Raw genomic sequence first — 25,289 nt, 5'->3', positions numbered from 1 at the left:
CTGCCACTTTTGAAATCCTATGAGATTTGGCAGAGCGTATTTCCTGCAGAGGCATCACCTTGCCAACAAAGGTCAATATAGTTAAAGCTATGGTTTTTCCAGTAGTGATGTATGAAAGTGAGAGCTGGACCATAAAGAAGTCTGATTGCCGAAGAATTGATGCTTTTGAATTATGGTGCTGGAGGAGACTCTTGAGAGTCCCATAACTGCAAGAAGATCAAACCTATCCATTCTGAAGGAAATCAGCCCTGAGTGATCACTGGAAGGACAGATCCTGAAGCTGAGACTCCAATACTTTGGCCACCTCATGAGAAGAGAAGACTCCCTGGAAAAGACCCTGCTGTTGGGAAAGATGGAGGGCACAAGCAGAAGTGGATGACAGAGGGCAAGATGGCTGGATAGTGTTCTTGAAGCTACGAGCATGAGTTTGACTAAACTGCGGGAGGTAGTGGAAGACCATAGGCGCCGACTCCATGGGGCTTGAGGGGGCTCGAGCCCCCTCAAAAAATTTTTTGGGGGGGCTCAGCCCCCCCAATAATCTCGGGCGGGCGCCCTTCCAGCAGAGCGCCGCCGCCGCCCCCCGCCTCCTCCTCACCTGCTCCTTCGCCAGCCAGCCAGCCGCGCGCCCTAATCGGAGGCACTGCCGGAAATCCCGCGAGAACAGGGGAATCCCGACTGGCCACACCTCCCAGCCAGCCAATCGGCTGGCTGGGGGGCGTGGCTTGCCTTATTTAGGGCCGGAGCCACTTTATTTGCATATTCATGAGCTTATTTATTATTCATGAGCTTTCCCGGCCCCCCCCCCAATATTTTTTCTAAGTCCGCGTCCCTGTGGAAGACAGAAGTGCCTGGCGTGCTCTGGTTCATGGGGTCACAAAGAGTCGGACACGACTAAACAACTAAACAACAACAACAACATTTTCCTGCATTCCAACGTCTTGCCCACTATCGTAGTTCTAACACATCTGTCTGTCCCTTTGGTCAGAGCTCAGATTACAGCTGCTCTCCCCCTCCTCACTGCTTTCTGCTGTTAATTGTCCTCTCCCTGTGCCTGCTTCTTCTCCTCCTGTCAGCATCTGAGCTTCGCTGATACTGTCCCATTGTTCCCAACCAGCATGGCCAGTAGGCAGAGATGTTTGCAATTGTAACTGAGCAGTTCAGAGTGTTAAACTGGCTGGTCTAGGCCAATATTCCATCATTAACAATGGACCACTCCGTATCTAGTTGCAAAACATCTGCAAATCATTTGGAGGAGGAAATCGCTCAGATCAATGCTGATTTTGATGCCACAGTTGAATCAGGCTGGGTGGAACTCCCTGAAGCAATATTGAATTACACCTTGGCATCAATTTCGCATACCCTCCAACACTTTGAAGCCAAAATCCGGGATGCCACCTTCCTGTTTTTTTATTGTGAGAGCTCAACAAACATTTTGGTTGCCGCAATTTTGTGCCACAGGACCCCCCCCCCCATTTTTGGGCACGGTGCCCAAAAGCGTGTGTTTGGGTGTGCCATGCAAGATTGTGGCTCCAAAAAACCCTGCATTTTTTTTTGGGGGGGGGGAGACTCGAACTATGAAATTGCACGAGGTCACAGCACCCAAAATGATCACCCTCCTCTTGTAATAAAAAGTGGAATGTCCCCATTTTTCTAGGACACTTGGAGGGTATGGTTTAAGTTGCTGCATCCCAAGAATGGACACTTGTGGTGGCCAGGCCATCAACAGGCCCTCTTGATCCCTTTCTGTCATGGCTGGTAAAATATAGTGGGAAAGGATTGACAGGATGGGCCCAGAGAGTGGTCAATGCTTTATTAAAGGAGAAGGTTATGACCACTGCCTTGAAAGAGGAGACATGGCTCCTCTTATAAAGGCCTTCCCCAAATACAGAGATTTAGCAAACTAACATCCTGTCTCTTATATTCCCTTCCTTGGCAAAGTGATTGAGAGGGTGGCGGCCATCCAGGTCTTGGAGGAAGCAGATACAGTGGTGCCTCGCAAGACGAAATTAATCGGTTCCGCGAGTCTCTTCGTCTTGCGGTTTTTTCATCTTGCGAAGCACGGCTGTTAGCGGCTATTAGCGGCTTAGCGGCTTAGCAGCTTTAAGAAAAAGGAAAAAACTCGCAAGAACTCGCAAGACGTTTTGTCTTGCGAAGCAAGCCCATGGGGAAATTCGTCTTGCGGAACGACTAAAAAAACGGAAAACTCTTTCGTCTTGCGCGCTTTTCGTCTTGCGAGGCATTCGTCTTGCGAGGTACCACTGCAATCTGGAACCACTCCAGTCTGGTTTGGCAGTGAAACCACCTCGACTATCCTGATTAATGAACTTGATCAAGATTAATGATCCTTATCACTGCTGCTGGGTAAGCGCACCAGTGCCCACCCACGGAGGATGGGAACCCACTAGAGTGTAGTTGGGCCAGATTGTTGCTTTGTAGCCAGGCCAGTACATGCCAGACACCTGACAACCCATATGTTAGCAAGTGCGGGGCAGGTGGGCATGGTTTGTGAGAAATGGACTCATGGGCTAAACTGGGACTCCTGCTAGGCCAAATTTGGTGCATGGGGCAGAGGTTACCCATCCCTGGAGTAGACAATACTGAGTTAGATGGACCAAATGGTCTGATTCAGTATAATGCAGCTTTGCTGCAGGACACAGTAAAGGAAATATATTTAATTTACTCAGAGAAGGATGGATTGACATAGAACTCATCTTGGACTATCAGTCTAACTGGAACTTAATCTTGGCACCTGACTCCGGAATTTACACTGCTGTTAAGACACTATGTAAGTTTACATTGCAACTATTTACATTACATTAAGCAGGAACTTATTCTATGTTAGCTGATTGTGTTAGACAATAAAAGATTTGTCTGTCTACACATGTATTTAATTTTTTTAATAAGAGAAAACAAACATTTAACAAATGCATCATTTGCTGTATACCCCAGGGACTTTCCTTTTGTTGCCTGATATCATTGTATAAGTCTGCCTTCCTCCCATTTCTGATGCTGATCTACACTCCCCTCATTTCCATATTTCCCAAGTGAAGATCGGCATCAGGAAGGAGGCAGGAGTGAGGATCAGCATCTGGGTTGGGGGCACGTGATGAGCCTCAACAGTATGTATATAAGCACCCTTAACAAACTATAATTGGGGTGGTGTGCCAAAATGTCTGGAGCCGGCCCTGAGGACCTCTAAGATCAGATGGCAGCCCAGCCAACCCAGGAGGATGACAATGTGTCTCCTAAAGCCAGTCGTGTTGCTCCTGTTTGCTACTTCTGTGGAATAAATCAAAGAAGGACGCTTTGAAATCTGGCTGTGTTACGCATAATATGAACCTTGATTTATATAATTCTCACAAATCTATGATGTAAATGTGCCTCTGAATACCAGAAGAACTAGTAGAAGAAAGCTACTGCCCTCACGATCATCTACTTAGCAATTGTAAGAACAGAATGCAGACTAGAGGACTTTGGTCTGATCCAGCAGAGCTGTTCTTAGGTGAGGACGAGCACCAAATCCATACCTTTAGTACTCTGATGCTGAGCACAATTTGGAGTCTAGAAGGAAATTCAGCATTCTTTGCCCCCAGATAGTCTTGAGTGACAACACTCACCATCCTCAGTTAGCTTAACTAATGGTCAGGGATGATGTGAACTGTGATCCAACAACATCTGGGGACCCATCATCTGGATACCACTCTAGACCATATTGTTTCCTTGACTTCTTGCTTGAATATAACCATTATTAGAGCTTCCCGCACCCCACAGGTTTTTTTGCCTATCCACAGAGCTAAAATCATGCTGAACAAAGTAATGTCAGTCCTGAGAAGTTCCCACACCCAAAGGATTTATTGATTCTTAGAGGAAAGTGTCATCATTTTTATTTTATTTTATTTTTTGTAATCAGAGTCATATTGATAGAGGTTTGAGCAATATGAAAATGTTTTGCTGGTGGGATGTTATACACAGAAGAATGTTGCTGAAGAACTTGCATGTGAATAGTTGCCACTGATGATTGAGCAGAAAAGGGAGGGTTCCACTTTGGCTCAGGCAGCTTTTAGACATCCCTGTAAAATAAGATTGTGAAGAATGTAATGTGAGCTTGTTTATGACTCTGTGAGAATCTTCACAACACTTCCTGTCCCACTGTAGATTTTTTTTTAACACTAGCAGAAAGTGCCCGGCGTAGCTCAGGAATCCTAAGAAACCAAAAAAATACAGAGATATAGAAATGGATAGTGTAATTTGTTCATTTCGAGGGCTGTGCCTGCCCTCCTTCCCCAACTCAACCCTGAACGACTCATGGAATGCCCAACCATGATCAATTTGAGGGATGGGGCTAATGCAATTTATAGTTTTTTGAACCCTATGATTAGGAAAGGGGCAGGGGAAGGAAGTGCTGTGTCGTTGTCCCTCAACCACACTGCAGAAAACAGAAAGTCTCAGTCCTGCTGTGTGTTGCCTTGCAAACATGTTTTCTACACAGAGCATGACAGTAAAGCAGATTCTGGCAGCCAGCAGTATTGCACCATTGGTGGGCTGCTCCTGCACTGCCATAGCATGTGCTTGACCGCCATGACATGCCTGATAACCATACCCTCTTTCCCCTTCCTCCTCCTGCATCATTGCCTCCAACGCATCTCAGCTCATTGCCACTGACAACAATGTCCCACTCCTCCGGGCTGATCTCACTTGCTGCAACCACTGCCACCTGCATTTATGGAGAGAAGTTGCCTGAGCCAGCCCTACCTCACTCACTATCACCTCCCAAATTGACTTCTCCATCAGCCATCAGCATCACTGTGGAAACCATAACTGCTGGCAGTGAAAACCATCCAACCACCAGTGCTGGCACAACACAAGGGCAGTAGCCAGCATTTCTCTCCTCCTCTCTGCCCCACTGGTCACAGGGCTAGCTCTCTTCTTCCTACCTTGGGACCTCTGCAATGCTGGCAACCCCTCTTTCAATACTGCTGGGGTCAGCTTCCCCAGTGTAGTGCCTGCAGGTAACATGTTTGTGAAGCAGTCCTAGGCAGCCAGCCGGATTTCATCCTCTGCTCACCAGCCGGTAAGTGGAGAATTCAGTCCTGTATAATTTGACTGTGTGATTGTGTTCCCCTGCTAGGAACAGGTATGTGCAGCCCGAGTGCAATGCAGGGCTGTTTGAAAGCCCTATTGCAAACAGCTCTATTTTGCTCTTTGCAGAGGCTGCCTGGCTGTCCTTTTTCCTTCCCAGCGCCCCAGCCTAATTTGGTTCTGATCTGGAAAATTGTTTGCTGGTTCCCTGATTTCCTCCTCCAACACCAAGGGGAGTATGCTGTAATGTGCCTGTTTTAGCCCATGTTGCCTTTAGGCAAAGACCTTTCCCAGAATTGCTCACCTGCCAGAGAAGTCCTCAGCTTTCCAGGCATCAATGACCTCGGCCATATTTCCTGCTATCTTCCCATTGGGCAACTTCAGATCATCAGCACCATTTCCATTGAAGTTCCCGCAAGAGGCACAGACTTTTCCTTCCAGGCTTTTGCTGATTTGCACTTTCATTTCCCCATTGGGTTCAAGGAGAACTTTTACTACAGAGGCTAATTTAATCACAATCACATCCTGAGAGAGGCTTATAGAGACATCTTCAGAAAACTTCACCGGGAGTGCCCTTTGGCGCCCATTTACCTGAAATGCAGAAAAGAGGGTGAAAGGTGCTGAGCTAGAATAGGCGTCCTCTCTCCCCCCCCCCCATTTACTCAGAGTTACCTTCTAGGGCCCAGTGCACATAAGTGAAATCACATAAAATGGGGAGCAACCTTAAACTGCTCAGGACTGCAATACTTCAAGGACCGCCTCTCTCCATATGATCATCCTCTGAGCCCCTTCTTCATGTGCCTCCTCTACAAGAGGTCCAGGGGGTGGTGACATGAGAATGGGCCTTTTCTGCAGTGGATCCCCATTTGTGGAATGCTCTCTCCAGCGAGGATCACCTGGTGCCTTCCTTACACACCTTTAGACACCAAGAGAAAACGTTCCTCTCAAACCAAGCCTTCGGCTGATTGACATCCGATGCCCTTTTAAATGTGTGGTGGAATGGAGGGAAGGAGTGACTACTGGTTTGTTTCTGTTTATTTCTATCATGTATTTTGTCTTTTTTATATTGCAATTTTATGTCGTGAAGCACCCTGAAATCTACGGGCGTAGGACGGTGTATAGAAGTGTAAATAAATAAATAAAATAAAAATAAATAGACACCCTTCCAATGCCCTCTCTGCCGTTCTCTCTCCAATCCATACCAAAATAGCTGTATCCAGAAATATGCACAACTAGCATTGAAGCTCTGGGGCTGGCAGGAGGCTGGAGGACATGCAGGAAAGTGCGCTACCTCACATGTCAGCTGTTAGGCAGGGAGGCTGAACAGCCTAAACAAAGCCCTGTTACGCCTTTGGTCTCTTCGGGGCTTACTTAGCCCTCAATGAAGTCCTCTTTGGGCTCCAGGGATGGGCTCCTCACAAGTCTCAAGGACTCTCCAACTCTCTCTGGCATTTCCGGGTCACAAAAGTCAGGCTTCTAAACACATAGGACTCTTTCATCCATCCAGGCAACCAGGAGGTATTTTCACACCTCAAGGGGTATGGCCTGGGAAGGGGGAGGTCCAGGGGAAAGTCCTGAGAGTCAGACAGAAAGTCTCAGAGGACCACATTGGCTCTTGGGCTCAGGTTCCATACCTTTAGATCAGGGGTAGCCAACCTGGTAATCTCTGAATGTACCTGAGCAACAATTCCCAACAGCACCGACTATTGGCCTGGATAGCTAGTTGCTTTTTTAAAATGGGGAAACCCTTTTGCCCTGTTGGTGAGAGCTTGGCAAGCTACTGCATTAGGCCAGCATACAAAAACTGAAAATAAATAAACAGATAAATAAGGGGTTGTGTCCAACTCAGGTTTACACAGAGCAGATGTCTTGAAATTAACGGACATAGTATAATCATGATGCAAATATGCCATTAGATGAAATCTGAGATCCTGCCCCAGGATCTTACCCGTGTCTCCTTGTTCGTTTTTACAGTGATAAAATACATCCCTTTGAAAAATGCATGTATTGTTGTCGCAGCTGGCAAATTCAAACCCTTGTGTTTCTGGACAACTGCTACGATCCTGAACCAAAAGGGGTCATTGTCGTTGCAGAGGGATGTAACCTCATAGGCTCCTAGGTTGGGAATTTCCCCTGAGGCTCCATCAAAGGAGGTCAGCTGTGCTCCAGGTGTGAGGACGCACTCGCCATTTTCTCTTATGCAGCCACGCACACCGTTGTGGAGGGCACAAATCTCTCTTTCCTGACAACTGTTTTCTGCACAAACCAGTCGGCCAGATGGGCTACAGTTGCATTTTTTCAAGCAGTCTTCTAAGACAATATTCTCTCCAGCCTGGTTGATTTACAGCCCATAAAGAGAGGGAGGGAGGGAGGGAGGGAGAGAGAGAGAGAGAGAGAGAGAGAGAGAGAGAGAGAGAGAGAAGAGTAGAAAAAGTTAAAATTTAAATGCAAATTTTAATTATTTTTAATAAGGTAAAAAAGAAATCATATAGAAACAGACATTCAACATATACAACTGTGTACTTAGAAATACCTCTATACAACTATAATCTAGTACACCAGTGCTACATAGTTGATAAATCAATAGCAAAATAGGTCACATTTTATACTTTAATATATTCATTCATACTATATTAGTATGACAATTATTCCAAGTTCTCTTTTTATATATATATATTGCACCACCGGCTTCCAGCTGTGTCATTTTTCTTTATAATTTCCATATTTCTTTAACACTATTGTCAGTTTGATAAATGCCACCTTTTCCCATAATCTCCTAGCTAATTCATTCTTATTCAGTTTATAGCTATCCTTCCAAGCCTTTGAAAATGTTTCTTAATTGTCAGCGAGGTTTATAGTTTCCATGAACATACCCTGCTATGTCTAAAGCATGGATAGCCAACATGGTGCCCTCAACATGTTGTTGGACCCTGCCCCCAAACTCCCATCAGCACCAGCCAGCATTGTCAACAGTCAGAAATGATGGGAATTGTAGTCCAACGATATCTGGAGAGCATCATATTGCTACTCCTAGACTAAAGGAATAAAAGGAAGGGGGGGTGAATATGCCAGTACATGTATCAACATATGAAGGTTTGTTTTGTTTTGTTAAACTATTAATTCACAAAGATATAAAATGAGAGCAAGATCCTGAATGTAATTATATGATAGTATAGAAGCAATGGCCTTTCTGTCATCCATGAATTTTGTGTGGGAAAAACAGTAAAATGTGCATGAAGGACATATTTAAATATTTTGTGCCAATACAAATAAACAAAATTGGGGATTAATGCAGTAAGGGCACGGAATAGAATTATGAATTATGAATCGATGCATGTGAAACAGAGCCAAAAATAGACTAATATAACCAACCCTGATACCAACACTAACATCAGCAGCAGTATACCACTTCCAATAAACTTTTCAGATCTTTCTGGCTTTCAGAGTCCAAAATAGAGTAAAAAAATACACTAACCCCACCTCTACAAATGTTGTTTGCAGGTCTGGACTCAGTCTAAAACCATCCTATTGCTAATTCACTTGTTCCCAAAAGGAAACTCTGTTCATCAGTGGACAAGTGACTCTCATGAGTTGTCATCCAGTAGAGGATGGCAATATGAGAAGGGTATTTTTCTGTGATGGCTCTCTCCTTGTGGAATCTTTTTTCTCTTGATGATGCATTGCTTCTTCTGGGGTCCATTCATGAAAAACATGAGGCCTTGCAGGCTGACTTACAAGAGGCGCAAGCGAATGCTCAAACATCACTGTTTTCACAGCTGTTGCAGTTACCTTGATGTAGCGCCCGTCATGCACGCAGCCACAGTTCCCCATTGCCACACATCTGTCACCGTCAAACTGGTAGCCGCCATCACACTGGCAGCCTTCGAAGCAATTTTGGGTGCACCGGGGCAGAGTGGATAAGCTGGTGCAGGTGGAATCACAGGTCCTCGTACACAACTTATAATGGCTATTGGGTGGGCAAGTGAGAGCTGAAAATGAGAGTGAAGATCCATGATTGAAGGAGTCAAAATAGTCCAGGCAGGGATGGTTTATTGGCTAGCTATTTTTAATTATAGAAGGGGTTAGGAAAGCATTTCATCCCTATTCATTTGGTTGCGCAGTATGGGGAAAAATTATAATAAAATTAAAGGCCTACTCCATGTTTTTAACTGGCATAAACTATTATTATTAATCATGATTCTATTGATTAGGTCCTGGAAGGAACAGAAGATTAGAAGATGTAACTGCAAGTTCCTGCTGTGCAAACTTACGACAGAAGTTGTTTGTTCTCCAGGCTCCAGCTGTAACTCCTGCAGCCTGACATGCAGCTACATAAGCCTGGATGCTCCTACAGAGAGTTTCTCCTGCACCATTGGCTGCACACATGTCATACAGACAGTGGTTGAAGTATTCAGCAGGGTCCACCAAGGAGTGACAGCTCTTGAACAGGCCAGATTTGGCTTGGATCATTCCGCAGGAACTCTCCGGTCGGTACGGCGCTGTCTTGGCTGCATCACAGACAGGGCATTTATCTCCACAGCCATCGGAGCATCTGACACCATCAATGGGAACCTTCCAAGAGGCCCCAAACTCTTCCACATTCTGGGTGCTTTTCCTGGTAGGCAGAATAAAGTCATCAGTCTTGTCCTTATTGAAATTGCCACATAGGCCATTGACAAGTCCCTGATAGTTACTGGGGACAGACACCAGGACATAAGAGGAGGTGTCAAAAAGGACTTGCAGACCAAAGTCAGACTGGACAATGATATTGTTGCCTTCCTGGTTGGCCCAGAGTTTCCCATCCTTTGTCTTCATGGGCAGCGTGTAGAGCTCTCCATCCACCTGCATTAACCACAGAGAAGGTGACAGTTTAAAATGATAATAATTGTTAATGTTTCTTTAATGGCGTTTTGGACTCCATTTCAGGTGGAAATTCCTCCCAAAGCAGGTTACAGATGAAAGATGCCTCTAAATTGCTCCTGTTTTGTGGGAGGAATTCATGCACATACCAGAAATGCAGGTTTATGCAATCGAACAGGATTAAACCACCCTGTCTCCCCAGGGTGACAAATCTACTTAAAAACAACCAACATTCTAACTTCTCCAAAACTCACATTGCAGTTCTCCAACCCCAAAAGTGGACAAAAATGCATATATTTGGAGATGTACATTAAATCCACATGTTGGTGAAAATGACAAATGGAAATGCATTATATTAGAGAAAATTGCTTTCAAAAATGTGTCCATCATTTATTTGTTTCTTTGTTTGTTCATAGTTTTTATAAACTGCTTAAAATTTAGGAAATCTTTAACCGGTAAAAAAAGGGGGAGAGTTGTTAGGAGAAATTTGCACTTAAAAGCAGGAGGGTTAGGGGGGGGGGACCCAATTGTGAATTGCTGCAGAAATCTGGAGAGCTGAATTCAGTACTGGAAAAATGTGAAATTGAGAGAAACCAAAATCGTCAGATTCGTCCATTCCCAGTGATGGAGCACAAGGGACAGTGGGAGATGAAATTCTCCCAAGAACTCCTGCAGTTGTAGGAATTGTGGGTGAACTATGGTGGCATTTCTACTTCAGAGAGACATACCTTGAGCTTCCAGTTTGTTGCCTTCTCAATGACAGCGGTGTGTCCATGAAAAGAGACTACAATCATCTTAGTCAGTGACCTTTCATTTTCCACTGACACAGCAAAGTTTGCCAGCTGAACATCCTCTCCTTGGACTTTAGCTAAAGTATAAGTGCAGGTTCCTTGGAAGTCGTAGGCCCGTCCATCAAAGGTTAAGTAGTGGGAGCCTGCGGACAAACTGCAAGTACCAGAGCCTACAGGATAACAGCCTTGGATGCCGTCCTTCACCCTACATTCCTCATGGGGCCCACAAGAGATTTCCTGGCATTTGACAACTCCATTGTCTGTACATTGGCATCGTTCCTGGCAGGAGGAACCGGGGTAGAACTCCTCTCCCTTCTTGTAGTAGTTGCCCTGGTGCTCACAGCCACAATTCCCAATAGGGACACACTGGTCCCCACTGAAGACGAACCCTGGATTACAATAGCATCCTTCTTTGCAGGTCATTTCACACCCATCAGGAGCTGAGAGACCACGGCAAGTGGCAGGGCAGCCATTTCCACAGAGCTCGTAGTGAGAGTTGAGTGGGCAGGCAGGGCCTGGAAGAAAGGACAAAAACAGAAAGTGGTGAATTTCAAGCTAGTATAGAAGTTTTTTCAGAAGACGTCTGGTTCTTTGGTCACCTGGAGTAGAATAGGTCTGGTGTGCTCTGTTATAAAGTATGTCTATGGAGTGACATCTGCTGGTTAGAGAAGATGTTAGCAAAGGTTGCCATAGGATTAAATTGTATTTCGATATACCATAAGCCCGCAACATATGGCATGTACATCCTTGGAGCAGAACATTGTAAGGGAAAATGATTAGCTCACTGGTAAACAGGACGTTTTTCATACAAAAGGTCCCAGGTTTAATCCCTGGCATCTCCAAGTATGACTGGGATAATGTCCATAACTGAGAGTCTGCAGAGCCAATGTCAGTGTCAATGTCAATGTCAACAGTAGATGATCTGAACAGGTGTCAAGTTACTGCTTATGTTCCTCTACTAAAACAGCTTCAAGAGGGCAATACTTACTGCAGAAAGACTCTGTTCTCCATTCTTCAAGCTCAATGTCCAGATCCTGACAGGCTGCCCCATAAAAGCTGATGGCATTGCACAGAATGTTGTGCAGGCCATGATACTGGCAGACATCAAAGATGCAATCATTGAAGTAGGGCGTTGGGTCGATGATCTCATGGCAGTGCCTGAAAGGCCCATCCCTCTTGATGAGGATCCCACAGTATTGGTTGCTCTTATAAGCTTGTTTCTGTGCCTCTCCACATGGTGGGCAATCGGTGGTGCAACCCTGTGAACAACCTGGGACCTCTGCCACCTTCCAGCTCTCTGCAAAATGGAATATGCTAGGTGCCTGTCTCCCATCCTTCATGGTCAAGTCATCACTGGGGTTCATGTTGTTGTTGCCACAGAGGCCACAAACAGCATTGGCATATGTACTGGGTACAATGACTTTGACATAGCTGTTCCAGTCAAAGGTTACTGTCAGGTCAAAATCAGTCTTGATGAAGACCTCACTCCCACTGATATAAGCCTTTATCTTGTCTTCGTGGTAGAAAGGCAGGTTCACGTAGACTTCATTAACCTGGAATGTGATGCAGTAGGAATTGTTACCACTGCTCTTACCAAGTGGTTGTGTCCAGTATTAGTTTTAGAGAAACAGACCCATTGAAATTAATGAACAAGAAGCATATAACATAAAGACTATAAGGTTTCTCCTGATTCACATGTTCTGGAAAAATAGAGCATAGTACCATCAACAAACAGATGGCACCTTGCCCCCAAACTCCTAATGATCACTCTCAGTGGCTTTAGATAGCACTGGAGATAAAATAGTGCCCTGCAGCATCCCATAACATAGTCACTGGAGAGCCAAAAAGCACTGTCCCAATTCAGTCCTGGAGGCAGAATTGGCACCACTGTAACATAGAACCCCCAATTCCCGTTCCTTGGAGGTCATGAACTTCGGAGTTGGCCCAACAGCAGCCTCCACATGGATACTGAAATCACCTAGGATTATTCTCCTGGGGTCCTCCAACAATATCACAGAAATGACCCTGGCCAGCCTGATCGGTGGTATTGCTGGGCAACAGGGTTGTTGGTAGACAGTACTATCCCCAATCTGGGAAGACCAACTCATTCCCTACAGACCCTCTCAGGTGTTAAGATTGGCAAAGAGGGCCCCTCTTGGTAGTTTGTGGGTGGATGGGATCTGGTAGCAGGAATTCTCTGTGGTAGCCCTTAAGCTGTGAAATTCCCTCCCTGCTGAGCTTCATTTGACACATTCATAAGTTCGATTTTGTCATGTGCTGAAAACACATCTCTTAACCATATATATATATATATATATATATATATATATATATGCTTTCGTAGATTTTCACGGGTACAGGAATGTAGGTTTTGGTGTCTTCGGGTGTCTTCCCGTGTAAGAGTCGGGGTGTCTGGGCGACGTTTCGACGAGGTCTCACTCGTCATCTTCAGGCTGGTGCTTTCGGCTTCTTGTTACTGGAACAGAGCAGAATCTGGTGTTTGAGTTCCTATAAATACTGTTGAGGGGTGTGGTGTATAGCCTCCAACGTTCTGGGCAGAGAGGAAGTTCCTAGATTACCACTGGGTGGGTCATTAAGTGTAGATTAGTTGCTAAAGCTTTCGTGTCTTGACCTCTTGAGCTTGTGAAGAGTTTTTCTGAGAAGATGGCTGTGCTGCATTTAGTTGTGCTCTGGCTTGGCTTCATGTATAGGGGCGAGCTGTGATTTTGTGCCTTGTGCCAGCCAGATCTGTGTAGGGATTGCAGGGGGGTGCAGCACAATCCCTGCAATCCCTACACAGATCTGGCTGAGAGGGTCTGTAGGGAATGAGTTGGTCTTCCCAGATTGGGGATAGTACTGTCTACCAACAACCCTGTTGCCCAGCAATACCACCGATCAGGCTGGCCAGGGTCATTTCTGTGATATTGTTGGAGGACCCCAGGAGAAGAGGTCAAGACACGAAAGCTTTAGCAACTAATCTACACTTAATGACCCACCCAGTGGTATTCAGAATATCACTCATGAAATCACTCAAGATATCCCTCAAGTAATTAAGGAACAAAAGAAGAAAAGGCACACTAATCTAGGAACTTCCTCTCTGCCCAGAACGTTGGAGGCTATACACCACACCCCTCAACAGTATTTATAGGAACTCAAACACCAGATTCTGCTCTGTTCCAGTAACAAGAAGCCGAAAGCACCAGCCTGAAGATGACGAGTGAGACCTCGTCGAAACGTCGCCCAGACACCCCGACTCTTACACGGGAAGACACCCGAAGACACCAAAACCTACATTCCTGTACCCGTGAAAATCTACGAAAGCATATATATATATATATATATATAGTTATATATATATATACTGTGATGTGTGTGTGTGTGTGTGTGTGTGTGTGTGTGTGTGTGTGTATATACTGCGATGGATGTGTATTTTAAAGATTCACTTTTTTATCTGACTCTAAATTGTTTTAACTCTTTTTAATATTGTAGTTTTAAGTTGTTGTAACCCAACTTATGAAAAAAGGGCCAGTGAAAAATCTAATCATCGTCCTAGGCTCCCATAATAGTTTCTGGATCAGATAAACTCATTGTTCTAGGCAGCTGGGGGCCCTGCCCTCACTGCTCACAAATCATGCTTGTCCCATACTTAGGAACTGGATCTGACAACTCTTGTGGCCGTCAACAGCACATATCTAATGCTGAATTTTGCAGCACATCGAGCTTACTTCATTTATACTTTGCATTTATACTTTGCATTTATACTTTGCAGACCCTGTAGTTCAAGTTACAATGTCCAATTGGGTATAGTGCCATTTGTCACAGATAAACCATCCCCTATGTCTAATGCAGGAACTGCTTCAATGCTTACTTAGAAAACTAGCAAGGTACCCTGCCCAAGAGCCACCCTCTGAAACAGCCCTGTAATGACACAAAGAGGAAAACAACCATACATTCACCAATTGTCTATACCTGGATCCTGCGTGGATACTCCTGGCTAAGTGTGATTACGACATTGTAGACCTCCAATGTCACCACCTTGGTGTAGGACACCTTTTCATTGCCTCGGTTGTTGTTCTCCACATTGACAGTGAAAGGCCTGAGAGTTGGGTCCTTAGAGCACAGCCCAGCCAGCTGGTAGACGCAGGTGCCCATGAAGTCATATTTCTTCCCATCAAAGGTGGTATAATGAGGGTCCCCGGCTGCTGAGCAAGTAGCAGTGCTTACGGGATGACAACCTCGGACCCCATTGACCACAATGCACTGCTCACTGGCTTTGCAGCCAGCTGGTTTGCACACCACGATGCCCAGGGTGGCATCACATGTGCAGCGGGAACCACAGGTCTCATCAGCCCAGAATTCTTCTCCAGGTTTGTAGTAGAGCCCATTGTAGGTGCAGCCACAGCTCCCGACAGGCACACACTTGTCGACGCTGAGGACGTAGCCATCGTTGCACTGGCAGGTTTCCACACATGGCTGTTTGCAGGCAGAGGGAGCCTTGCGGTCGGCACAGCTGGCGGGGCAGGCATTGCCACAGAACTCATAGTGGCTATTCTGAGGGCATGGCAAGGCTGTAAGGAGGAGAAGAACAGCGGGGGTCTAACAACTGATAGAATGTGCTAAAGCTCAAGTTGGCAAGAGGTGATGCTGCTAATATTGTACATGTCATATACAGTGTGTGTGTGTGTTTAAGCATGAATTCTTGGGTCACAAGATCCAAGTTTGGAGCAAGTATTCTTAGGGGAGAGAACCCCAGCAGAGATTTAAAATCACAAAACATGCAGCAATGCCAAATGTGAAAATATAGGCTATAAACACTTTTAAATGTGTTCCTCTAAGTGAGTTCCAACCCTCCCCAAGTTTATTTCCCTCATCCACTAGCATAGGAAAAAGACCCCACATTTGAGAAGTTTTAAGAAGAGTTTACTTGCAAAGCTCAGAGTCATGTGAAAGTTGCACAGGCAGTAAAACTTGGCTTAGTTCCAAAGTGGGGAAGAGTACTCACCACAGCCAGAGGCTGTCCTCCAATCATATATGGTGGCACCCTCTTTCCTACAGGTTTTAGCATAGGCCTCCAAGGCCTGGCAAAGGATGTTCTTGGCTCCTCCATTGAGACACACATCATAAATGCAGCTGTCAAAGAAGTCATCTGGATTCACTATGGAATGGCATTCTCTGAAGGGGCCCCCCGAGGTTTTGCTGATCAGCCCACAATACTCTTCCTTTCCATACAGCGCCCTCTTGCTCTCATCACATGTTGGGCAATTCCCTCGGCAATAATCCCAGCAAAAGGGGTCCCGGTCCTTGACTTTCCAGCTGCTGGCCCAGCTTATGATGGAGGCAGCCTTGGTGCCATTGAGAAAGACCATGTCGTCTGCAGGGTTTTGGTTGAAGTTTCCACACAGCCCGCATGTGGCCCCATAGTAACTGCTGGGGAGAGTGATCACCAGGTGCCATTGCCAATCGTACGTTACTTGGAGACCGAAATCTGTTTGCAGGACAGCATTGGTGCCACTCTGGTACAGCTTGATCTTGCCATCTTCAAGAGTCAGTGGCAGGCTGGTAATAACGTCATTTAACTAGAAACAGAATGTCAACACACACATGTGAATTATTGTTTTGTTTTTCCTTTGTTTCCATGCAGCCATGTGTCTAAGAAACAGGAACAGACAAGCTGATCCTAGCCTTAGGCTGAAATTCTAACCCAAGGGAGTAAGCTTCAATGAATTCTTTAGACAAAGGCTGGGGAATCAACAGGCATTTTAGCCATGGTCACAAACCCAGTGACAGGGAATCTATGGGCCATCCAGGTGTTGTTGGACTACAATCCCCATTAGTGCTAGCCAGCATGGTCAATGGTCAAGGATGACAGAAGTTGTAAACCATTCCCAGCCCCTTCCCTAATCTATTACTGCACGTGATTCTCAGGGAATTTACACTTTCACCACCTCACTCTGTCCATGGTACTGTTTCACATGAGCAAGCATCACTTTAGATACGTTGAGTTTTTTAGTGGTCCTTGGGAATATTAGTTGGCAGCGCAGACAAGTCTGTTGGGCTTAGGTGGCCCAAGTGATCACTTCTGTTTGGGCAGTGCAGTCATATAGGAGGGTCAAAGTCAGCTATAAGGTGTGACCAAGCCAAATCCAATTGCACAAGCAGCTGCTCATACTCTGGTTTCAAACCATGAGCCCAAGAAAGGGACCCTGATTGTGTTTAGCTGTACACCATTCGGTTGCCAACTTGCAGTATTTACAGAATCTTTTTTAAATGCAAACATCACGAAACAAGCTCTTCATTGGATCCTTATTGGGTAGATCTAGAGCACACATTTGCCATGCTGAAGAATCAAGATCATTAGATCCTGCTACGGTTTCTTGTGAACAGATTTGAAAATCAATATTATGCCAAATAGGATTGCAGCTTCATCACATCACATTCCCCAGTTCCCTATATTCTGCCAGCCACAAAGGAGAAAGAGATCGGATGTCTGAATAATGATGGTCTTTTAATCATGCAAAGTGGCGTGAAGGTCAATAACCTCCATCATTCGGAGGGGTATAGAGGTTCAATAATTTCTTGAGAGTGACCTGCAAGCACTAGTATTTCTTCTTCCTCCTGATATAGTTATTCCTTTCATGCTACCTTAGACTAATATTGGACTCTCAAAGTGTCTATATATTGGAATGAATTCCAGTACATTCATGGAGGTTATCCCATCCCCTGGCAATCTAACATACCCGGATTCTTCCAGTTTCCTGTTTGTGGATGGAGATCTTGTACCCATAGACATAGATGTTGGTCAGACGCACGTAGGACACAGCCTGGTTGCCCCTGTTGTCATTCTTCTCATCGATAGTGAAAGGCACCAGCGTAGCATCGTTCCCACAGTACTTGGCAATAGTGTAAGAGCAGGTGCCCATGAAATCAAACTTCAAGGTGTCAAAGGTGTGATAGTGTGGGTCCCCCCAGGCCCAGCAGGTTCCTGTGAACTGTGGTTTGCATATGGCTTGGCCATTCTCCATCTTGCATGTCTCCTTTTCTCGGCACTTCAGGGCTTTGCATGGATCTAAAATGGAAGGCAGGAAACGTGAGCAAGAAGTCATTCAGTAAAAAACTAAAGGTGCAGAGATGGAGGGGAGTTTTATCCATTAGCAAAAGGGCATAGGTAGGCAACATGCTGCCCTCTAGAAGTTGTTGGAGTCCAATTCGCATCAGCCTCGGCCTGCATGGTCAAAAGTGATAGAAGCAAGAAGATCTGGAGGGTAACATAATTGAAATACTTTATTGACACTTGTACAACTTGTGAGATTACACAAGCACCCCCACTCAGCTCTCTTAGTCTTAATTTCCCTGATTTACTGACGCACACTCACCAAACCTGAAAGTCAGTTGCCCTTTTGTTATCTTTTCATTCAGCAGCCTAACAACCCACAGATAGAAGCTGTTCTTTACCCTGTTGGTGTGACTAATCATGCTTCTATATCTTCTGCCTGAGGGCAGGAGATCAAGAAAGTAACGGCTAGGGTGTGAATCATCTCTGAGAATTTTCCTCACTCTCCTGAGGCAACCTTTTTCCGCTATTTCATCCAGCGGATTCATGAGACAGCCCATAATATCTTGTGTTGTATTCATCACCCTCTGCAGGCACTTCCTATCAGATGATGTCAAACCAGCGTACCACACCGTGATGCAATATGAAAGGATACTTTCTATTGTTGACCGGTAGAAGGAGATCATCAAATGTTGATTGACATCGTTCTTCCACAATATTCTGAGGAGATGGAGTCTCTGTTGCGCTTTCTTAACCACCTGGGTTGTGTTTATTTTCCAAGTAAGGTCTTCACCGAGATAAACTCCTAGGAATTTAAAGGAAGAGACTCTCTCCACACAGCCCTCCCTGATGTACAGTGGGGCTATCTATGTGATGGGGGAAGCAACACACAACCCTGCCTCATATTTATTAGGCTGGAATGTGCCCTTGATCTCTGATGTTGATTCTTGCTTGTTGGAATGGAAGACAGAGAAGTGCAGGTAAGTTTGTGGAAAATCTGCCTGCTGTACAAAGGAAAAATGTACAATTGTAGCTCTGTCTACTTCTGCCTCTGGCACCACCCAGCATGTGGCTCCAGAAGTCTGCCCAGAAGAGAATGCTGCCCTAGAGCTTTAAAAAAATGTACCTTGCCCATTATTTATAGACTCACATACTACATCCCTCACAGAAGGTGCTATAATTTCCCAGCATATCTGTGGCAAGACCAGGGGTTAGGCACAATGAGAATTGTAATCCAGCAACATCTGAAGGGCCACAGGGTCTCCACCCTTCGCTTGATTGACTCTCTCCTTACCCTTATTAATGCAGCTCATGATTCCATCTTGGACCTTGCAGTTCTCATCGGCAGCGCAGTTGTGGGCCTCACAAATTACTCCCTGGCCTGGGCTGCAACGGCAGCTCTCCTGGCACACGTTCAGCAGAACCTTCTCATTGGGCTGTTGGGAGATTTGGGAAACAATAAAACAGAGCAGCAACAATAATCCCTTCAGTGCTTTTCTGAGGTATTGAGCTTGAATGGGAAAGGACTGAGCATTGGAGGAGGAACGACATTCCTTTTAACAGAAAGGGCTGTTAAGCAGAAATGGGGAAATGGGTACATGAATGAATCGCCACCAACTGCCCACCATGGGGTCCCCCCCCATCTCAGCTCCCAATGCCACAACTCCTCAAGCCTTTCAGTTGAGATAATTTGCCCATTCCACAGCAAGCAGCCAGGTCAAATAATTTGCATGCATTTACAGATGACTCTCAGCTTATGTTGGGTTTATGTTCCTTGAGGTTGCATGTAAAGGCAAAATCACACAAAGTCAAGATGACCCCTGGAATTGCCCCCACTGTCCAAGATCTCATAGGTTCTTGGATGGCCAGTGATATCTTGTGGGAGCCTCCCAGAGGCCTTGTACGTCTTTCTCAGAGCCTGGTAAACAAAGCAGAACGATCAAAATCTCTTTCTTCGAAGAGTTTTCCTGCCCCTGTCATGTGACCATCTCAGAACCCTTGCTTACTGGGTTCTGAGATGGTCACATGAGTGTTCTTGAGGCTCCTGCACGATCTCATGATAGCCTCCAGTGCCCAGTAAGCCAGGTTATCCCACCCCTTTCTATTTATTTTTCGGTGATCTGTGCAAAGGAGTAAGTAAAATCACATTAAGTCGACTGCATAAACAAGCTGTTAGTAGATCTGTCCTATCATTACACTTAAGTTGCACAATTCTGCCATCTGATGCACCTCCTCCTACCAATGACAGTTCATTTTATTTATTCCATATTTCAAAAGAAAGCCATTAAAACATTTCATGACCTGAGAAATTCTGGAGATGATCACAACAGCTTGTGATTTGGGGTTCAAAGAATGTGAAACTGGGAAAGCATGCTCTGAAAAAAAGGGTTCAGAAGATCAGCTACCTTGTAGTAGCGTCCATTCTTTAAGCACCCACAGTCTTTTGCAGCGACACAGCCAAGGCCGTCGAAGAAGAAGCCATCATTACATTGGCAACCCTCAGCACAGGTCTCTGGACAGGCCACAGAGTCAGTGATCTTGGTACAGGAGGTGGAGCAGAGGTTGCTGCAAATCTCATAGTGACTGTTGGCTGGGCAGCGCAGAGCTAAATGAGGAAAGAAAGAAAATACATCCATGTTAGGTGAAAGGCTCCCTGGTACTATTTGGCATGGCTGGGAAGCTGGCAAGTGAAATGCAGAGAGAGTGGCTGGTAAAGGGCAGGAAATGTCTTTGACAGCTGTTGTTTTTGCAAAAGACGAAAACAGAAAGCTGACGCTAGAATGAATTCATGTTCCTTAACCCCACTGTTTTGATCATTTTTTCACTTTTCTCATATATTTTTGCTCCAGCCATTGAAAACTTGCCCAAGACAATGGGGTTTTTTAAATATAAAAAATACTTAGGTTTCCATAGGGAGAGGAAGTAATGAGGGTAGTAAAATGCTTCTGAGATCTTGTAAAAGCAATTTGAGCAGTGGGACAAACCCAATCTCTGAGCAATGTGAGATTCCAGGGGTTCCAGGAGTTTACCCAGGGTTTGATTTCTTTGGAATGAGGGTCAGCAGTGATGTGTTTATGATATATGGCTTATTTGCACATACAGTCGTACCTTGGTTCTCAAACAGAATGTGTTCCGGGAGTCCATTTAATTTCTGGAACTGTTCAAAAACCAAGACATGGCTCCCAATTGGCTGCAGGAACGTCCTACAGTCAATCAGAAGCTGTGAAAGCCACGCCAGATGTTCGGCTTCTGAAAATTGTTTGAAAACCGGAACACTCACTTCCAGTTTTTGATCGTTCAGGAGCCAAAACGAATGAGTTCCAAGGCATTCGGCAACCAAGGTACAACTGTACTCTAGCCTATGATGGGGCTCACAGCATTAACATCCCCAAAATTCTTGCTTATCCCAGAGCCACAGCCCTGGATTCAAGCAGAAATCCAGTGTGCCTCTCTTTCTCTGGCTTCTGCCTGCAGCTTGCTCTCTCTCTCTTACACCTCTGGCCCTTGTCCTTCTCACCAACAGCCAGGGGAGAGGCAGGGACCACCTATGTGCTTTCTGGCACAAAGCAACTTCCTTTGTTTGTTTGCTGTGTATTCTGAGAAGTGTCTTGCTAGGTACCAATTGGTCTACAAGGCTGCTGACTCTGCTCAGGCTCCTTTGACTGCATTTCATCACTCAGAAACAGACTGAGCTCTCAGAGTAACTGTCCTTGCATATCTGCTTGATTTCCTGCTTTCCAGCAGACCTTGGTTCAAGGATGGTGAACCTAGGGACCAGGTCCGAATATGGCCCTGTCTATGGCCCCAGAAGGTTGCCAAGAAGGGATCACAACCCTTGTGCTGAACAAGGTCCCCACCCTACCAACTTACACTGCTGGTTCTGGCAGGAACTCATTGAAAACAATTTTCTATATACCTTTGTGATTTGAGCTCATCAGTAGGTTGTGGAGCATATAGTCAAGAGGGTGATGACACCCAGTTGGAAAGGTCATGGAGCATCTAAGTGTGAGTTCAGTCTCTGCACAGCTTGAGACAGTTAGAGCCTTTCAAATAAACACACACCTCTAGATGTGTGCCAAAGTGACAGGGGGTCAGTTCAGTTTCTGCTCCCATTTCTCTTCTCCCCCTGAATGTTTGGTCCCCAGTACTTACGACAGAAGGAAGGGCTCCTCCAGGGCTTGACAGAGACCCCAGCCTCTTGGCAGACAGAAAGGTAGCTCTGGATGCTGTTGCACAAGACCTGGCTGTCCCCGTTGCCCAGGCATACATCGTAGATGCAGTTGCTGAAGTACACACCGGGATCCACCTTTCCGTAGCAAGCACTGAAGGGGCCATCAGGCGCAGTGAGGATCCCACAGTAGTTGCGCTGTTTGAAAACGTCCTTCTTCCTTTCCTCGCAGACCGGGCAGCTGTTCCCAGAGCATCCATCTGAGCAAGATCTATCTGCCCCAGAGGCCCGGACCTTCCAGGAAGCACCAAATTTAGCTATGTCAGAGGTTATTATGCCATTGGGTAGCAGGAAGTCATCATCCTTCTTCCCATTGTAGTTCCCACAGAGGCCTTGCATCTGGCCCCGGTAAGTGCTTGGGACAGTGACCGTCACGTGGTAAACCAGGTCGTAACTCACAATGAGACCAAAGTCAGTTTCTATCAGGACTTTTGTGCCATGTTGATAGGCTCTGATCCGCCCAGCAGAAAAGGATATAGGGACGGTGTAGATCAAGCCATTCACCTGGAAGAAGAAAACAGAACATTCACTGGTTGAGTAGGATTGGCCTAAGGGTTGTTTCTTATTTTGCAAACTTATACTCCAAGGATTGGCAGCTGGGGGACAAAAATAAACCTATATTAGGAGACATTTGCAATAAAATGCTAACAAGTTTTCATCATAATTCTTGGGAGAAATGCCAGCTGGTACAGAAATGTGGAGAACTGGACTTAGGACAGGAAATATGAGAGAAAGAAGCTGGTGGACTTGTTCACCCTTAATTAAATGAATGAGCCAAGACAATGTCTTCATGTAAAAAAAAAGATGAATGGCTAAAGATCTAATGATTTGCCTCTCCTTTCCGCATGGACTCACCTTCACTTGACCTTGCTTGCTCTGCAGTAATGTGAGTGTAATGCCATAGACAGTGACTGAGACCATCTTGGTAACAGCAACCTTCCCATTTCCCCAGGGCTCATTTTCCACGTTGACAGTAAAGGCTCTCAAGACCCGGTTGTTTGTGCTGACCTTAGCCAAGGTATAAGTGCAGGTGCCTTGGAAATCAAAGGCCAGTCCGTCGAATGAAAGATAGTGAGGGTCACCTGAAGCAGAGCAGGTGGCGCGGCTGGTGGGGTAGCAGTTCTGGATGCCCTTCTCTACCTTGCACTGCTCCCCATTCTTGCAGCTGGCGGACTGGCATTTTACTTGCTTGCTCTGTGCATCACAGATGCAGCGTCTCGTGCACGTCTTGTCTCCCCAGAACTGCTCACCGGGTGAGAAGGACTTCCCCTCAAACACGCACCCACAGGCAGCCTTGGAGATGCATTTCCCAGCATCCAACACAAAGCCCTCATTACATTGGCAACTCTCTACGCAGGGCATTGAGGAACAGTCTTGGGGCTCAGCTTGGTTGTTGCAGGTTGCAGGGCAAGGAGATCCACAGGCCTCATAATGGCTGTTCTCGGGGCAGGATTTGGCTATCAAAAGAAACAAGATGATTGTCAACAAGGCACCATTAGAAGACACAGGGAATCTGAGAGTTAAGCTATATTTTGCTAATGTGGGACAAGGGAAAGTGTACTGAACCATGTTTTTATTTTGATTATGTATTTTGTGGTTTTCATATTTTGATTTTATCCTGAGACCTATGGGTATAGGGTGGTATATAAATTTAATTAACAACAACAGCAATGACCAAGATGCCCTTAGCCTAGCCTGCCTCTCAGAGTATTGTGCGAATCAAATGGATGCACTACCCTAAGCTGCCAGGAAGATGTATTCAGTACAGATGTAACATTAAACTAAGGTTTGCAGAGCGGGCCCTCTTGGTAGTTCTGCTACCCTTGGAAGTTTGGGGTTGTGGTGGTCTGGAGTGGCCATTCTCTGTGGCAGCTGCCAAACTCTGGCATTCCCTTCCCGTAGAGGAACATCTGGCATTTTAATTGTACAGTGGTACCTTGGGTTACAGACTTTTCAGGGTACAGACGCTTCAGGTTACAGACTCCGCTAACCCAGAAATAGTACCTCAGGTTAAGAACTTTGCTTCAGGATGAGAACAGAAATGGTGTGGCGGTGGGGCGGCGGCGGTGGGGGGCCCCATTAGCTAAAGTGGTGCTCCAGGTTAAGAACAGTTTCAGGTTAAGAACGGACCTCTAGAACGAATTAAGCTCTTAACCCAAGGTACCACAGTATAGCTTTCATCATATGCTGGAGACTCCTCTCTTTACCCTGGCCTTTGGCATATATATATATATATGGGACCCAGTCTGTTCTGGGTCTGGAAACCAAGCCTTATGAGGAACGGTTGAAGGAGCTGGGTATGTTTAGCCTGGAAAAGTGGCGACTGAAAGAAGGTATCATAGACATCTTCAAATATCTCAAGAGCTGTCACATGGAAGATAGAGCAAGCTTGTTTTCTCCTGCTCAAGAAGATAGGACTCGAAGCAATGGCTTCAAATTACAAGAAGGGAGATTCTGACACTCACAGCAACCAATGGGGGTTCTCCAGTCCAAGACAGCAACTTGCTTTTCCCGACAAGCTACTGCATAGTTATTCAGTGCCTCACAAAGAAGCTCCTTCAGCCCATCATTCATGCAGAGGTCATAGACACAGTTTTCCAGAAAAGGGTTGGGGTCAATCACAGCATGACACTTGCTGAATGGGCCATCCTTTCCTTTGCTGAGCCAGCCGCAGAATGGCTCGCCTTCATACTTCATACTTCTCTGGGGAGCAGCTTTTGCATTCCCCATGGCAGTCATCCCAGCAGAACCTGTCGCCATCGTCCACCTTCCAGCTCTTTCCAAACTCAATGGGGTTGGGAGCCAAGGCCCTATCGGGGGTGCTGAAGTCATCAGCGGGGTCTCCATTGTAGTTGCCACAAAGACCGCAAACATTTTCAGAAAAGCTGCTGGAGATCTTCACCACCAGGTAAAAGTTCCAGTCGTAGGAAACCCTCAGAGAGAAATCTGTCTCAATGAAGACAGAGCCCCCACTCTGGTAGAGACGGAGTTTCCCTTCATTCAGGGAGATGGGCAGGTGGAAACGCTGGTCATTCACCTGAAGAGAGAAATCAGATTCAACCAACAGTGAAACAACACAGTGGATTGTATTCAATGTCAGTCAGACTCAGAGTAGACCTGTTGAAATTAATGCACATACATTGGGTCTGCTCAGACTAAAACTTCTATACAACCGACTCTTTTTGTTATTTATTCTACTCAACAAGATGGGCATAAAATGATGATGATTGTAAAAAGATCAACACACACATGCAATAATAAAGGTAGATTGATTCAACAG

General features: G+C 45.7%; 1 protein-coding gene across 1 annotated transcript; it reads right to left on the bottom strand.

Moving 5' to 3' along the window:
* Positions 1-3,817: 3,817 nt before the first annotated feature.
* On the bottom strand, positions 3,818-24,583 carry LOC309537656 (IgGFc-binding protein-like; the record flags this gene model as incomplete). Its single annotated transcript, XM_082232547.1, has 15 exons — positions 3,818-4,070; positions 5,384-5,670; positions 7,028-7,411; positions 8,869-9,068; positions 9,351-9,921; positions 10,668-11,245; positions 11,719-12,283; positions 14,700-15,298; positions 15,733-16,306; positions 17,468-17,796; positions 19,076-19,217; positions 20,187-20,386; positions 21,934-22,513; positions 22,865-23,466; positions 24,475-24,583. 15 exons carry the CDS (start codon positions 24,581-24,583, stop codon positions 4,061-4,063), a joined length of 5,730 nt encoding a protein of 1,909 aa, XP_082088673.1. The 3' UTR covers positions 3,818-4,060.
* Between the last annotated feature and the right edge of the window lie 706 nt (positions 24,584-25,289).

The sequence above is a fragment of the Podarcis vaucheri genome, assembly GCF_965113315.1.
Source record: "Podarcis vaucheri genome assembly, chromosome: 7".
Classification (NCBI taxonomy): Eukaryota; Metazoa; Chordata; class Lepidosauria; order Squamata; family Lacertidae; genus Podarcis; species Podarcis vaucheri.
This window is presented reverse-complemented; position numbering and strand designations above follow the sequence as displayed.